Raw genomic sequence first — 17,154 nt, forward strand, 5'->3', positions numbered from 1 at the left:
GTTGTAATGACCCAGGAGACCCCGGGGGGGGGGGGGGGGGGGGGGGGGGGGGATTCAGCAGCACACAGAGTTCAAACCGGGAGGAGGACATGTGACTGTGAGTCTGTCTGCATTTTTATCAAAACAAGGATCTACTGTTTAAACTGTGTGCTCCTTCTCTGAATGAAGCATGTGTGAGTCTGTGTGCCACAGATCCACCATGAACATGTCTGGAATTCTTCTCCATGGGGAGGAAACTCTACAATGTGGAACTTTCAGAGAATCAAGAACATTTATATAGAAAAAAAATGCTCTAAAATAAATCCAATTCACTGTTAAAATTCTCGTGCTCTTTGTTAGTAACAAAGTGACTGCAATCTGTTTTACAGCTGTTTTCAGTGAACAATGGGAAATAATAAGCTAATGCTCTAATAGCTGATACATTAACCCAAAAATGTCCAAATGCAGGACTGCGGTCCACATTTGACAGTTATCCAATATCCAACCTCAGCTTCTCTGCTTCCTCTCCTTTTGTTGTCTTTTTCATGTCTCTGATCTGATGTTTGCTCTGTGAGTTGATTTATAGGCAGATCGATTGTAAAACATAAGAACTTCACCATTTGAAAGACGGCGGCTTTCTCTTTGTTGACTGCTGTTCCCAGTTTATGGGGCCATCTTCCCCCACTCTGATTGGACAAGAGAGGAACTGCTCTCTCCATTCATGGAGAGGGGCAGCTGTGGTGCAGGGGTAGAGTGGTCGATGGGCAGATCGCAGGTCAGGTGTCAAAGTGTCTTTGGGCAAGACACTGAAGCCCACGTTGCCCCTGGTGATTGAGGTTGGTGCCATGGATCAGCGTGTTCGTGGGGGAATGGGACTGTCAGGTTGAACTGTCTCCATGTAGGTTTATACCATTTACCACATGTTTAACTCTATTTTTTCATTGGTTGTCTCCAGATTCTCCATGTGAATTTTGTGATGCTTTATGAGTAAAAACACAAATTCTGGTTTTTAATCAAGCTCTTTTTAAATGTTCTTTTTGGTTGTGGGGAAAATGTCTCATTCTTAACCGCACAGTATATGCCAGGCTGCAGTGGATGCAGTTTGTTATTTTACAACAGAATCCATGTCTGTAGATTTTTTTACTTGTTTGTGGTTCTAAAAAAATCAGTTTCACAAACAGAAATTGGTATGAAACTTTATTTGCTGCAAAGCTACACAAACTTTATTAATCATTTACAGATAATAGAAATGTTATTTATGATGTCGTACTTTAAAATAAATAATTTTCAAGCCTAATACTTATTTTAGCTTTCTACTACTTTGTGTTTTCTTATTTTTTTTCCATACAGAAAACAACTTCTACTCTTCTACCTTTTTACCATCTTAAGGCCGCATCACACAACTGCTACGTACATTTTGCGCTTTTTCCACGTATGAAATTTCAGTCTTTTGTGATACATGCGGGATCTTAATGCAATTCATAAGTGGCGTTGGTCATTCGTCGATGTTCGTCGAGGGTTTCAGCCGACGGGTCTTTATTTGAATTCAGTTTTGAGAAGTGCAAAATTTTTGGTCGGTTGAAAACTACGCAGTTTATGCGTATTTTACGTAGTTTATAGGCAATTATTGGGTAAATCTTACGCAATTGTGCGGGTTTTTGCCAAATGCATATAAAAATTTGTGGCTTTGAACCACCCATGCATTACTTTTATATCACATATTTGGCGCACATATCAGGCTAAAATTACGTCATTGACGCACGAATAACTAGTGAATTTCATATAAACAGCGCTATAATCACGCACGGTTCACGTCCTATGTGGCTTCACATGTTTTGTGTGGTTTATTCATACTTCTTCCATGATTTTAACATGGCTCATTCGTGATACATCTTGGAAATTTCATGTAAAGACAACGTTTATCCACTTTTTCCACGTAAATTCACATATGTCCAATTTTCATCCATGTAACTTGTTTAAAATGTACGTAGTGGCTGCGTGACACGGCCTTCAGCGAGGAGCGCCTGGAAATGTAAGTCAGAGAGGCAAAGGTTTAACTTGAATTTGCTGTATTGACATGTTTACATTCATCAGAAATTCAAAAAGGTTCAAACAGAAGTTGTATTGTCGATGCGGAATTGCATTTAGTTAGTCTTTCTTGTTGACTTTTTTTGAAAGTAATTTTTTTTAGTGCTTAACCACTAAAGATTATTTTATGGTGGCACCTTAGGAGGGTCTAAGTGCAGGAAGGCCCAGTTTAGTTTGGTCAGTTTCATTTAGTTTAGCAATCAGCGATAGTATTTTATGACTGATGACCCGTTGAGACAACTCTGTTGCAATACTGGGCTACATAAATAAAACTGAATTAAGATCATTAGGATACCAAGCGCCTTTAAGTTATCGATAAAAATGGAGGAGCGAGGAATCTAAAGGGGCAGAAACTGGATCAACATCTATCCGTTGCTGTTTTTCTGTTTGATGGAACCAACTGGGACAACCCATTTCTGGAAGGCTGGCAGATTCTAATCACCTCAGTGAAAACTGTGGGATGTGTTTAAAAAAACTACAACCAGAATGGTGTACAACCAATCCGGTCAGAGTCAGCCAAGGACTAAAATGCAGAAATGACGAAGCTTCACACCTCAGCATTTCAGGCTGAAGTCAAGCATCTCCGCTGATACTGAGAGCCTCCGTGAAGTGGACGACCCGTATCAAAGCTCGAGCAGCTGAGGAAGTTTCCTTGAGTGGCTGACTATCCACGTATGAAATATGACTCTCAAGCTCAAGCCGGGGACGTAAACAGGCCGCCCCTCTGCTATCTAAAGGCCATCACTCTAGATTACCTGTATGTGGAGGAACCAGGACGACACTAAATGACAAGGGCACACATTTTACGGTTAATGTGCTGGGCTCCAGTCTGTCGTATGACCTTTACTTGATGCTGTTTGGAATCTGCTCTGCTTCAGCTCACCCAACGCAGAAAAAAAAAAAAAACATACATATGCTTAACCCCAAAGACTTTATATTTGTAATGTGGTAAACCAATTTTTTGTTGGGTCCTGAAGCAGCCCACTCCATCACACTACCGCCACCATGCTTGACTGTTGCTCCCATCAACAATGTTTTAAAGTATTTAAAAGTTTCACTCCAGAAAAACCAGGAAAGTTCCTGTTGTGTCTCATCAGAACATCAGTGCAGACGTTTGTGGATCATCCAGATGTTTCTTTGTGTTCTTGTTGTGTGTCTTTCCCATGGATCCATGTTTGTCCAGAGGTCACTCTCTGGATCATGAACTCTGACCTGAGCTGCATCACACACTTCCCGCATACCTTTATCCCATCTTCTGAACCCGATCGTCCCCCTTTTGGGGTAACGGGGCTGCTGGAGCCTATCCCAGCTACTGGTGGGCAAAGGTGGGGCCCACCCTGGGCAGGGCAACAGTCTATGACAGGGCCACATACCTTTAATGTACCATGGGAACTGCCCTCCCCTCTGCCCACAGCCTCTGAGGGACTTTGCTGGAACATCCTGGTACTTATGGTGCTGCGCCAAACCCTTAAATTACTCACAATGATGGAAAGAATGAAAAGTAGAGGCTCAAACAAGCCTTCTGCCTCTTCACGTCCTTCAAATGGTGATAATATTGAAGCCCAACACTTGAAATCAAGCATAATTTGGGGTCCATTTTTATGAATCCTGCAGTTGTGACAGTTTAATCCTTTTAATGAATGAAAACATAAAACTGGAAACATCATATGTGAAAAGATTGAGGTAGTTTTAAGTGATAAAAGCTTAAAGCAGAAGCAGAGTATGTCAGTTTTTAAAGAAACTGATGCAACAGTGTGAGAAAATAACAGTTTTTATAAATTACATTAATTACGTATTTGTGATCTGTCAATAATGTATTTGGAACCAAAACCTTTAGACAAAAGCCCTGAAGTTTCACACACATTTATTTGTTTGTAGGATAAGCCCCCTGAGATTTGTCATCTCGTTTTCAAGGGGGTCCTCAAGACGTGTGAGCTTTTTTTTTTTTTCATTTTTCTTTTCTTGTCGCACAGTTTTTAAGGCTCTAAACCCCAACATCTGTACGATACTGACACAGAAAACATACTATTTTTTTTTTTTAATTGTTGGTTGAGGTTGTTTATCTTTAAGTGCTCCTTGACAAACATCCCGTTGTCCGCCCTCATTGAATGTCCCAGAATCCTCTGCAAACCTCTGGGACTCTCAGCGATGCTGCACAAAGGGCTCCTGCAGATTTATGGATGTGGGGCAAACCAAACCCAAACCCAAGCTGCAGCTGAATTTCCTGCTCCCTGCCGGTGCTGACCTCCAACCTTTCATGCTGAGTTATGCAGCAGATCTAATATTAGTATTTTCAAAAATGTACCCTCTTTGAGAAAACTATTATTTCATTTTAAGCTTCCTTTTATAGTTTGGATGACTTTTTTTACAAAGCCACGAAGGCGGATGATATTGACTCGTGTAAGTGCAACCTAGCGAAAAAATTTCCGTCCATTTTTTTCACATCAAGATGCACAGTGTTGTAATTGTTGGGTCAAGCTGAATGAAACAATGTGACGTATGAAATGGCTATACTAGGAATGTGAGTGTGGTTAACAAAAACCTCGGTTGCCAAGAAAATCCCAAATTTTACTTTAGCCAATTTTTCTAAAAGTTACTTAGACACAATCATCTCCTCCAGACAACCAGAAAATAAAATGGTTGCTATGGAGATAAAAACAACAGAAAAGCCGCCATTTTAGAAAAAATGTTGTTGTTTTTTTCCATCAAGATGCACATTGTTCTGTAAGTGCGTCCAAGGCTAAATTATCTTGTTGATTGCACGTATTTTAAGGCGTTATTGTAAAAACAGGAATGGTTACTAAGTGGTACAGCAAATATTTGTAGTGTGCCTACATTAAGCCACGTATGATCAGCATTTAAAATACATGTGGCCAAGAAAAAGGTTCAGCACTGGCCACACGTATGTTAGAAATTACATGCGAATTGTCACTTCCAAAAATGAATTCCCAGATTATTATTTTTTTCTGGGTTTCAGGTTCCAGTCTCTTTCATAGGGTGGTTATGGCGGACAGCGGCGCCGTACGATTCTCGTATCCGGTATCTGGCAGTAACAATGAGGGGCTGGGTGTTTCCGCCTCGGAGTGTCTGTGCTGGGATTGAACCGGCGGCAGCGGCGGGCTCCTCTCCAGCACACCTGCCGCCGCTGCCCACCGTCCCCTGATGCAGGAAAACATGGCCGCCAGCTGCAGCCGCACCTCCCTTTGCCAGAAGGCGTACACCAGCGGGTTGATGAGCGAGTTGGAGAGCCCGAGCAGCCACAGGTAGTTCTCCAGCACGTGTTTGAGCCGGCAGCTTTCACACAGAATGTGCACGATGCACACCACGAAAAAGGGGCACCACAGCACCATGAAGCAACCCACCAACACGGCCACCGTCCTCAGGGCCTTCACGTGGCTCCAGTCGCTGCTCCTCAGGTGGTGGTGATGGTGGTGGTGGTGCAGGTAATGGGGATGTCCCTGATCACTGGTGGTGCTCCTGGAGCTGGCCTGCCGCACTCTGGAGATCTGCCTTTGGTGGGTGTAGGCGATCTTCAGGATGTCCAGATACATGTAGATGAACAAGGAGAGCACCGGGAAGAAGAGCGTGCTGAACAGCACGACCACGCCGATGTCGTGGATGACGGAGAAGAAGGCGCAGAAGCCGTTGTAGGTCGTCTTGGCCTGCAGCTGCTGTACCATCACTGAGGACAGAGCAAACGCTGCACTCACTTCCTGTTGGAACCCAACTCTCAAACAAAAGCCATCCTGCAGTCACAACGGGTTCATGTTTGGGGGCAGAAAAAGCTTGGATGACAAAGAAAAAGAAGAAACGAGCCCTGTACGGTGGCCCTGCAGGTCAAACCGCACCAAAAATTACTCAAAAACATATTGTTGTTTGTGTTTTGGTTTCTAGAATTTTGTTTTGATTTCTAAAGTGTAATGTTATTATTTTGAAGTTTAACTAAACATGAAAATAAATTAGCTTTGTACTTAAAAAAAACTTTTTACTGTTTGTTTACTTTTGATTCAGGGACGTCCCATCTCGCCAAGATGACAACAAACACCTGACAGACTCCTTTTATCGTTAGTTCTGCAAATCAGGCCGGGGCGCAAAAAGTGGGAATGCAGGGTATGTGTCGCATAGGGGCGCCGGCCAAAGGGGGCGCCAAACCGAAGTTGTGAAAATTATTTATAGTCCGTATTTTTTAATTACACAGCTGTTTGCGCACATATTTTTACACATATTTTTACACGATATGATCAGAAGCACATGGTAGCTGATTGGGGACCCCCGCCGAAGCCGCTCCTCCCCCCCCTCGGGTCTTGTACAGAGGGCGCAATCGAACGTGCTCTCGCGGAAACACGCTTGAGAGCGCGCATCTGATTGTTTTTATTTTAATTGTGTGATCATCTGATAACAGCGCGCTTAAAATGGAAAGGCAAAGAAAAACCAATTGGGGGATCAAAAGGGACAAAGATGTGGTGTGAATGAAGAAAAGCTTCTCTAAATGGTTGAGAGACAGCAGGAACGTTATAGCCGTGACAAAAACAGGCTGGTAAACATTCAGGCTAAAGCTACTATGGTCACAAATGTCTTCTGTACTGAGCAGGACTTTCAGTATCACTAATCATGAAGAGGAAATAAAGGAGCTTGTTTGTGCTGATTTTGTTTTAAATATTTTCTTTAACTAGATGTACCAAAACACAGAAAAAGTTTTTATCCTTTGACTGAAACAGCACTAAATGATGATAAAAGCTGCTCCTATGGGCATAGGAGGACAGTGTTTGGGTTGGGGGGGCTGTGCACTCATAGCCCTTTGTTGAAGTACAATGTGTGATGGTGGGTTAGATGGTGATTTAATTATTTTTTATGGCAAAAGTTTGGTTTTTTTTTGTGACTATTTAGTTTACAGCCTTTTGCTTTTAATATCACTTTGGCTTAATGACATATTGGATTTTAGCTGAACAATTGGAGATGTTTTGACAACAATAAAGAAATCCATTCAATTCTGTCACACCACCAACAAAAATATAATTTAAAATTAAAAACGTTTTATTTTTACATATAGTTTATGCTCTGTATTCTTTGAAAATCTTCCTAACACTAAGTTTATATCAAACAGCTGTGAGGATGGAGAGAAAGCTGAGAAGGGAGTGAAAGAATCAGGACAGATGGAGGAAAGAAACAGGCTGGTCTGATGGTTGACGTTCAGGACAAAGCCAGTTCAGACCAAGTCAGTCATTTTTAAATACTTTTCTTAATTAAAAAAAAACATGCATGATTAATTTAGTTAAAACATGAAACAATTGTAGCTTGGCCGTATGATTTAGTGGAGAAAACACAGACAAGAGGTGAAGGAGACAGACATGAGGTTGGTGATGCATCTGATATCAAAGAGAGCAGAGATGACTTCAGCTTGAAATAATTGAACTGTTAAAGTCACAAAAACCTAGATGCTCATTCTGGCTTAAACTTCTGCTGACCACCTGTTCACTTATTTTGGGAAAACAAGTGCAGACATACATGAGAATCAGTCCCAACAGAGAAGAACGAGGAGAGAAGTTCAGATGATGAAGATGATGATGATAGAAAGAGAGACGATCAGCTGATGATGAAGAGGGAGAAGAACACAGAGGTGAGGAGGAGGGGGCTGGGGCAAAGCATTACTCAGAAGATCCTTCTGAATGACCTTCACCTCACAAATTTGGAGAACCATTGATGTTCGGTTGAAAATGGCTCACAAAAATGTTCTTCTGGGTCAAATGACTCACATCCATAATCAGCTAAAAATTAATGAGATTTATACATTTAAACAATAAAGGTGTTGTGTGGGTGTTAAGATAGCTTTGGGAGGGGTGGATGCAACGTTTTATTATGTGCATTTGTGTCTGGGGGGGGGGGGGGGGGCTGCATACCACTATGAAATTAGATAGTTGCGCCCCTGAAATCAGAGATGTCCAAAGCACTTTTTTCCATTATTATGGGATGGCCACAGGACCCAAGGCTTGGGGGAAATTGTGTTGCAAAGTGCTAAATTTGGTAATTTTCACGATGCGGAGAAAAAAATCTTGTTTAAGCGATCTTCACAAAATTTCAGACACACGTCGCCGCATTAAGTCTACAACCACAACTGAGGCTTCAGGTTGACCTTTGACTTCTTGAAAAGGTCTCCATCTTGAAATGTCCCCCAAAAACAAAAACACCTTCAGTATCACCTACAACTGTGTTTTTTTTTGTAAATGTTTTGCCCTGATCAGGGTGGCAGAGACAGAAGGGGAGAGTGAGGGGCATGAAGCAGCTGCTCAGCCAATGAGGTCGGGTAAATAGGTGTAGTGGGGGGCGGCGGGGGCAGGAGGCGCCTATGGACCATATAACGCCATACAATTGCGACTTTAATGAATAGTAAATTTACATATGGAAAATGTATCCTTGTTTACATTGAACTTAAGCAGATTATTACAAATAAAAGATTAAAAAAATGGACTTTCTTGGCTTATTTTTCTTTAAAAAAAAGTGAAGGATGGGTAAAAAAAATATATATTTAAATGAAATAATTAAATGAAATGTTTTTTTTTTCTGTCAAATTTTGAATTTGTCTAAACCCCAGTTTGATTCATCTTTGATAGGATCTGATATTACAAGAACTAAATAAAAACGGATCTTTTAAACAAATGGAGCATCACCTGGTAAAAATCCAGTGACGAAGGAGCAGATCCAGACAACCAGCAAGGATCCGGCTGCCGTCCACTTCCCGGACAGCAGGGAGTAATGCAGCGGCATCTTGATGGCGGCGTAGCGGTCCAGCGAGATCAGGAACATGGACATGATGGAGGCTGTGCAGGGCGACGTCACGAAGGCCATGCGGAACAAACACCGCGCTCTTCCTGAAGCCGGAGGCGTCGAGTTCGTGACAGGACCGCCACCACTGGGGTCCAGAGTGACCTTCCCAAAGTCCTCTGTGGCTAAACCGGTGATGGCCACGCCCACAAAGATGTCAGCCAGAGCCAAGTTGAGGACAAAGCACCAGCTCTGGCTGCTCTTCTTGATGAGCAGCTTCAGCAAAGCTGCAGCCACCACTATGTTGGTGGAGATGATGAGGCAGGACGCGGTGCTGAGGACAATTCCCATCACCCGAGGGTTCGGACTCCCTCCAGCTTCAAGGGATTTGGAGTCCATTCTGTCTGAAGTCACACAGGTGTAGATCTGTGAAGGTTAGGGACAGCCGTATCATCGTGAGCAACTCCTTTCTCTCACAGAGAGCCTTCAAACAGCCATCTGGCAGCAGAAGACCCGCCCCCTCGCTGCTCATCCGTCACTGATGCTCTCAGAGGCTGACCCTTGTCCCGGTCGCCGGCCTGCTGGCTCTCTGACTCACGAAGTGGCTGTTTTTACCGTCCCTTCAGCTCAGACTGCAGTTAAGGAAGCTTCTAATTACATGTTGCACAATCAGAGTTAAAATATTTCAGGAAATCGTTAAAAAAAATATTAGCTTTTAGAAAATTAAAGGAAACTTGTACGACAACAAAAATGTGGCTGAACTGAATCTTTCAGCCAACAAGTGAACACAATCCTCTGCTGGTCTATAGTCAAAGTGCTCTGAGTGGTCTTTTGATTATGATGAAGACGTTTTAGGCTAAATCTAAAAAGACCGCTGTCGTTTTCTGGTTTCTGCAGCGCGGCAGCAGTTCATTAGAAATGCCCCTCTGAGTGAAAAATGGCGAGCCAATATCGGAGAATTTCAGCCGTTTGGATCCAGATTCCAGCTCAGACGAGAATAACAAAGACGTTCATGGATCTAGTTGTCTGACGGTGGATGATCAGAATGGAGCAGAGCAGGAAGCTTGTGGCTCACCGATTGGAACACCTACGTCACTGCTATTTACATCTGCTCCATCGTTGTGGCATCATCAGAAAAATGCCACAAAAACATAATTTTCCTTCGAGTGCAGCTTTAAAGTAACAGTACGGATGTGAACTTTGCCTAAAACAGCCTGAAAGAGCTCTTTGAAGTTACAAATTTGGACATTTAGTGCCCTCTCTGCATTTAATGGAACAAGGTCATGGTTTTAAGGTTCACTTGATGAGTTTTAAATACATTATCGTGTCAGGACAGTGGGCTAAATGTTGCACATAGTTGCCATGACGACATGTTATTGTAGACCTTTGACGAACCCATTAGGTGACAGGAAATGCAAATCTTTTCAAATTACATCCACAAATTGTGTTCCTTAAATGTTCGTGTGACGTTTTTCTGATGATGGATCACATATTTAAACAAAATTAGGTCTAAAAGTTGCATTTCTGAGTATTCAAATTGTTGTGAATAAGAGCAGAAGAGCAGAGTTTGAAAAAGATCATAATTGTGACTTAGAAAATACGATGGGCGGAACCACCGTTGCACCGAAAATGCTATATTGGAGGTATGAGGGGCTGTAAGCTAGCAGGAGAGATTGTAAACAGAAGTTCGATGGGAAGTGCGGGTGGGGTTGCTGTGCCCATTCCACCCACAGCTCAGAGGTGAATTTCAAATGAACTCCTGCCGCTCTGCAGAAACTATGACATAGAAAACGACACAGGTTTTTCAGATTTTGGCTAAAATCGGCATCATCAGAATGAAAGGCCTCTGGGAACGCTTTGAAAAAAGATCAACAGATGATCGGAGTGGAACTTTAAAGCATTGAAAGACCCACAAAAGATCATTGCAGTCTTACAATAATGTGAACAATTTTCATCACACAAAGTTTTTGCAACTCAAACATAAAAGCTGATAACACAAGTCTTTGTTGGAACTTCACTGAGCAGAAACACATCTCAACTTCAAACATTTAGTGTTTCGTGTTTGACCGCTTTTTCTTTCTTTTTTTTTCTTAAAATCTAAACTAACAGTAACACATTTCTGTTAGGTGGAAGCTTGAATGAAGCACAGCCACAAAACAATCATCTGTCATTCCTACGTCAGGCCGAAACATGGAAAAAATGTTAGTAGCCAAACATCCCATCCTGTCTGTGATCTGCAGCATGATCCTGCATGTGTGAGCCAAGAGGCTTTCAGGCTTTTTAAAGTTTTTCTTAAAACTAAAACACAACAAAATGTGAAGCTTGCTGTGGTTGAAAAGCCCTGCAGTGTTCAGTTAAACTCTAACCTGCTGGCCGCTGGGCTGTTTTGATCCAAGCGTCTCCAGGAGGAACATGTGGCTTAATGGGACTATTTTCCACCAGAGTTCACACACAAATAGATCCTAATGATGCTTTTCCTCTCTGCACACATTCATCACATTATCTAACATCAATCAGCTCGTCGAGCCACGGCAAAGCATCAGCCAGGTTCAAATGTGAAAGAAATCTGGAGATGTTCCAAATGAAAACAGACAAACTCTTCTTTATGTTCATGTTTACTGAGACGGAAACACAAGTCCAGGAATCAACAACTCATCAGAGAAATACATTTTAAAAAATGGCTCAGGTTTGATTAAATAACTTTTGTTTTGAGAAGCAAACTTCACATACAACTTGTTAGTTTAAAAGAAGAATACAGAAAACACAAAATTACACAAGAAAAGGCAGAATTAGCCAAATGCTAGTTTTCATCTATGGTTGTCTGGCCATGATGGAAAAAGCACAAAATATAACACAAAATCCATATATAACCGCTAACTAGATGGTTAAACATCTAATCTCAATATGAAATCAGGCTCATCTCTGTTGATAAGCCAGAGTTCTCATTTTAATTGAAGACCTCGTATGTTTGACAGTAATTTAATCTGCTCAGGTACTGAGTTACGTACTTTTTTAGTCTATGTCATAAAACAGTAGAAAATGGAGCATTTAAACATGTTTATTATTTGTTTACATAATGCAAAAATTACTTTTCTGCCTACAGTATGGATCACAGCCATGATTTCACAGGTTTCAGCAGGAAACACGAGAAAGTCCATCCATCTTCTGAACCCACTGAATCCTTTTTGGAGTCAGGGGGTTGCTGGAGCCTGTCCAGTTGGGTGGAGGCGGGGTTTATTCTGAACTGGTCACCCGTCTGTTGCAGGACCCCACTCTCACTCAGATGCACACTTAAGGGCACCAATTTGCACTGCATTGGAAGCTGGAGTGGAGAAAAACCCACAGATGCACAAGGAGAACATGCAAACTCCACAGGCAGGTCCCAGCTGGGATTCGAACCAGGGCCTGTGAGACAATACAAGGCACCGCCGAGCAGTGGTGCCTTGTAGTGGAAAATGTCAATGCAAAAGATAAAAAATCACTTCATCAATAGAATAAACACACCTTTAAAGCACATATTATTTCACAAAGGTGAAATTCAGTGCCTCGAATGTCTGCCACAACAGCTTCAGCTACAATAAAAAGCAAAAGCTGCCATCTAGAGCTTGGAGAAGGTATTACAGAACTGAACAAACCTGTGGGAACCTACCTAGTGACCTCCGGATTGAAGGACATTTAAAAACAAACAAAAAAACACTTGAAATAATTAAGTTCACCAAACAAACTAACACTCACCAAGTATTTGAACGTGAAATGAAAAAACTTGGCATCAGAATAAGAACGGACTTTAGGTCTGCTCCCAAAAACATCAAATATATTTGATGACAATTGTACTGATAGTGTGTTTTCATAAAACCTCATCATCTGATTTAATTTTTAAAAATAAATCACACTTTGGTCCGCTTAGCCAACGTATTTATTTTTTTCTTTTTAAGAAAGACAAAGTTACATCTACATAATCTATTGACAAGACAAATATCCTACTATTAAAGGGATTTGTGTTTAAATTGGACTTTTTAAGTGAAAACTTGCGATTTTTTTCACAATAACTGATGATGGAATAAAAAAATATATAAAATGACTGTGTATCTTAAAAAAATGAACTTAAAAATCTCTCTGTCATACTTGAACTTCAAATAGTTACCCCTAAAAAAAAACACACTAAAACAGCTCCAACAAACACAATGATTGAATGTTATTCACCCCTGCTAGGCCTTTCAGGACCTTTCAAAACAAAAGCACAAGTCAGCAGTAATTGTGCCCGGTGTCCAGCAGCACCCGGGGATCCCAATCAGTGTTTACTCCTCAGTCATTCTGCGCGGCTGTTGGTGATTCGTACAACTGGACCTGAGATTTGACTCGAAGAAGATTCTGGAGTCTCTCTGATCCAAACCCGGCCGGGGAACCCACTGAAACTGAACTTTGGAAGCTTTTTTGCCAAAATATTTCTCAGGTGACGATGATGATGATGATGATGATTTTCATCCAACTGCTGTGTTTTTGTTCATTTCAGGTGACAGTGGGGTTTCTGAGCAGGACCTTTAACAGGAAAACGCTTGTGTCTGTGTTTCTGTCAGAGGGAAGATGTCTTTGAAGCGCCGCCTGATGTCCATGCTGCTGTGCTGTGTGTACTGCGTGGCCTCGCTCTTCTGTCTGCATCCAAACCGAAACAACTGCTTTGCGGCGGGAACTCGGTGAGTCACGTGTTTGTCCTCGACTGCAGCCCAACGAGCCCCGATCTCAGCCCCCAGAACGACCCATGACCCCCAACGTTGACCAGAGGGGCAGCAGGCGCTAACTTTAGCGTTTTTGGTTTGAGCTGACTGTGTGGATTCAAACCTACAACTCAACCATTTTAAGAAGGCAGACGATGAAATGAAATACATTGAAAAAGGAAACAAACTTGAACCAAAATTCACAAATGTATTCAGATAATTTCATTTTTTGACTCATTCATGGTATTTCTACCAGCGTTTACTTCTAAACTGGATTTTTAGAGTCACTGAACATTATTTGCTGATATGACTAAATAATGTAAAATATATGTATCATAAATGTTTTCCTCATAATGAACCAAATCATTTCTGACAAAGAGTAATTTAAAATTTTGAAAGGACCTGCATTTTTTCATTTAGAGCCAAAGTGTTTCAGGACAGCGAATCAGGTTATGGAAAGATGTTCAACCACAAATCAAAGAGGCTAAATCCACAAACAAGCTTAAACACATAAATGTTAAAAATGTAATATGACCAACAAGAAATCCACATTTATGAATGTTAGCTATCTGATTTATTTGGGTTTTTTGTATGATTATTGTTAAGAGGTAGGGGGAAATAAAGTGTACTAATTCATTTAGTAATTAAGTAAAAGGGGCAGAAATAGTTTTATTTCTTCTGTTCCCTTTTTATCATCACAAAAAAGTTTGTGTGTTTTTACAATTTGTTTGTGTTATCATTTTGTGGTAAATAAATTCACCTCTTCTGCACTGATCCAGTTGACAGATTTTCAGAGACAGGAGTTAAACTTGGCGTGTTTAAATCATTATTTGTTTACATGCACAGAAACGGTTTTAATCTCATTTCAATGTAATGTCATTTTATTGTTATCTGTTTTAGGTACTGTTATTTTGAAATTCCTTCCTCTTTTTCATCTCAACAGGACCGTCCTGTTAAAAATTAAACTAATGAAATGATACAGAGAGAAAAAAAGCGACGCAGGAGGAGAATCGTGTCAGGAAGTAGAAAGTTCCTTTGGGTTCATCTCTGTGTTCGTGATCATCAGATCTGATTAAAAAGGGACTTTAGCTAAACACATTTGTATGTATATATTTTGCAATATAGCATAAAGGTATGTTTATGGTTTACATCGAACTATTTTGTCTAGAATAACTCAGAATATAGCAGACACGATTAATGCTTATCTGATTTCTTATTTAAGTCAGGCAACAAGCTTCCTTTATTCTACTTTTTCTAACAAGTTTTTTGAAGCTGATTTGTGATTTGGTTTCTTGAACTGATGGTTTTAGATAAATGATTTAGCAAAAAAAGATGTGAAAATCATTTCCCTTTCAAACACAGGAACATTTACCTTCTCTTACCTTTCATTTTCTCCTCTCCTGTCAGGAACCCAGCGTCAGTGGTCCAGCAGATTTTCCAGCGCATCATTCGGGTGTTGAGAAGCACGCTGTGACGCCCCCCCCCCTCTCTGAAGAAACCTGCTGCCGTCATCCACGACCTCCAAACACTAAGAAGAAAGGAGGGAGGGGCCTTCCTGCTGCTGGACTGCTGAGCTTCTTTCTAAACTTTGCTGCTTGAGCTCCGATCGCTCAGAACACTGATCTCTGACTGTGCGGCGACCTGCTGTGTCTGAGCAAGTCTCCTTTTCGACTGATGGCAGTGACTAGTTTCGGTGTGTGACTGGAGGATGAAGTGGAGCAGCTGCTGCTGCTGCTGCTTTTTAATGCAATCTGATACATGATGATGGAGTTTCATCAAATTTTAGATTTTGTCTGTAAAACTCTTCAAATTGTTGTCACAATGAGGACAAATCAACAAAACCCCAAAATCTGAACACTGAAAAGTACAGTATAATTCACTTTATTTCAGACTCAGGTGCAGTCCGTAGAAGAAGATACAAATACAACATACATAATAAAATAAAATAATAATTAAAAAGAGTATAATCGCTGTATCCAGTGTTTCCTCAAGGCGGAAGTGTAGCGGCAGGAGCTTCAGTCAGAGACATGATAATTGAGTTCTTAGACTTGTCCAGGCGTTCCATGAGGCTGTATGTCAGCTTAGGTGGGGATGTGAGCATCCACAAACAGCTGACTGGCTCTGTACCACCTGGGTACCTGTAGCAGAAGCCTGAAAGCCTTGTTACAGGCCACTAAGAATTTAAGGAATGTCCCACATCCACAGTTCCACCAAAGAGGAGCCGTGTACAGAGGAGTGCAGTGAGCTCTGAGCAGCGAACACTTCACTTGAGGAGAACACGTTCTGAATTTTCTCATCAGCATATTTGCCTGAGCATAGAAGTTACAGCACTGTCTCTGAATGTCTCCATCATCCCTCCAATCATCAGTAATGAAGTGTCCAAGATATTTGATAGTGGAGGTTTGTTCCAGAGGCTTTCCACAAAGCTTAAAAATAGGAAAGTTTACATTTTTGTCATCTTTGGTCCTTACAATGATGATTTTGCTTTTAGAAGATAAAGTTACAGATACAGATACAGTTTATGGAGGCTTTAGATATCTGTGATTGTGTGCGCGCTGCAGAGGAAAGCTTTTCCGAATGTTCAAAGATTTTCTAAAAGTTGGTGTGAGGAAGAAAATACTGGACTGCAGGGTGCAGATAGAAGAATGAGATATGAGGTAAAACTGTTCAGGGAAGGTACAAGACAGAAAGAAAAGACCTTTCAGAGTGAGACGCGTTGAGACACTAAAGAAAAAGATTGAAGGGAATCTTGAAAAGAGAGCATTGATGGAGAGTCGCAAAAACGGTAAATCAAAAATATTAGATGGAGGATTATAAATGGGAAAGATGTGAGGCTGAAAGATTTAGGTAAGTGGGTAAAACATGCAAATGTAAAAAAAATAAAAAAGAAGTGTGAGAGAATCAGAAAAGGTTCTTAAAGGAAAGATATTTTTAAAAAATTAGACAAAAAGTACTCAGACAAGAAAAAAAAGCAAAGTTTTAAATTAGAGAAAGAAGATTTGTAATCAAAATAGATTTGAGAGTAAATCAGTTGTATAAGAAAGGAAATGCAAGATGGGAAAAAGAGAGAAAAGCTAAAAACAAGAAAAAGAAAAGACTTAAAATACATCATAAATAAACTAAGAGTTTATTTAAGGAACAGGATGACCAAAAAGTGTAACATTTAGAGAACAGAAGAAATGTCAGTCATGAAGACAAAAACAGACGGATCTGATTGGATGAACAGTACAGAATCAACAGAAAGTTTTGGATCTGAATGCAGAAAAGAAAATCCCTCAAAAGCAAAGAGACCCTCAGCAGATGAAACCGCTTGTGGTCATTTCAGTCCCCTTTTTCTTTCACATTTTGTTACCAATTATGAACATGTTGTTTGTGTTCATATGGTTTCAACTCTTCAGCTGTTTCATTGGAGTTCACGTCTTCGTCAGCCTCCTCTGGCACAAAACACGAACGTTTGCAAGATAACTGAGTTTGTTGGTCTTTCCCCTATTCCTTCTGTTGATGGAATATCAAAACTGTTTGCATAACAGAATTCTGAAGTCGCAGAATCGCGACCTCATCTTAAACTGTTTATGACTGAGGATGTGCTGCAGAAATACCAAACATGTCTTTT

At 40.9% G+C, this 17,154-nt stretch overlaps 1 protein-coding gene and 1 long non-coding RNA gene across 2 annotated transcripts; one reads left to right on the forward strand and one right to left on the reverse strand.

Annotated features, from left to right (window-relative positions):
• Positions 1–4,357: 4,357 nt before the first annotated feature.
• On the reverse strand, positions 4,358–9,293 carry gpr119 (G protein-coupled receptor 119). Its single transcript, XM_004076858.5, has 2 exons — positions 8,733–9,293; positions 4,358–5,749 (listed from the first exon to the last, which is right to left on the reverse strand). The coding sequence occupies exons 1-2, from the start codon at positions 9,223–9,225 to the stop codon at positions 5,058–5,060; spliced, it is 1,185 nt and encodes a 394-aa protein (XP_004076906.2). The 5' UTR covers positions 9,226–9,293; the 3' UTR covers positions 4,358–5,057.
• Positions 9,294–13,119: 3,826 nt separating this feature from the next.
• On the forward strand, positions 13,120–15,500 carry LOC101158470 (uncharacterized). The gene is made up of 3 exons (XR_177501.5): positions 13,120–13,279; positions 13,404–13,520; positions 14,949–15,500. It is a non-coding gene; the product is annotated as an uncharacterized LOC101158470 (long non-coding RNA).
• Positions 15,501–17,154: the final 1,654 nt, after the last annotated feature.

The sequence above is a fragment of the Oryzias latipes genome, chromosome 14, assembly GCF_053564925.1.
Source record: "Oryzias latipes strain Hd-rR chromosome 14, Olatipes_Hd-rR_3.1".
NCBI lineage: Eukaryota > Metazoa > Chordata > Actinopteri > Beloniformes > Adrianichthyidae > Oryzias > Oryzias latipes.

What these genes read in the sequence shown, in the direction of transcription:
- gpr119 (XM_004076858.5), bottom strand. Translation starts at nt 9,225, where the DNA reads ATGGACTCCAAATCCCTTGAAGCTGGAGGGAGTCCGAACCCTCGGGTG. An exon ending in CGTCACTGGATTTTTACCAG is followed by an intron (nt 5,750 to 8,732) that starts GTGATGCTCCAT and finishes CTCTGTCCTCAG; the next exon opens with TGATGGTACAGCAGCTGCAG.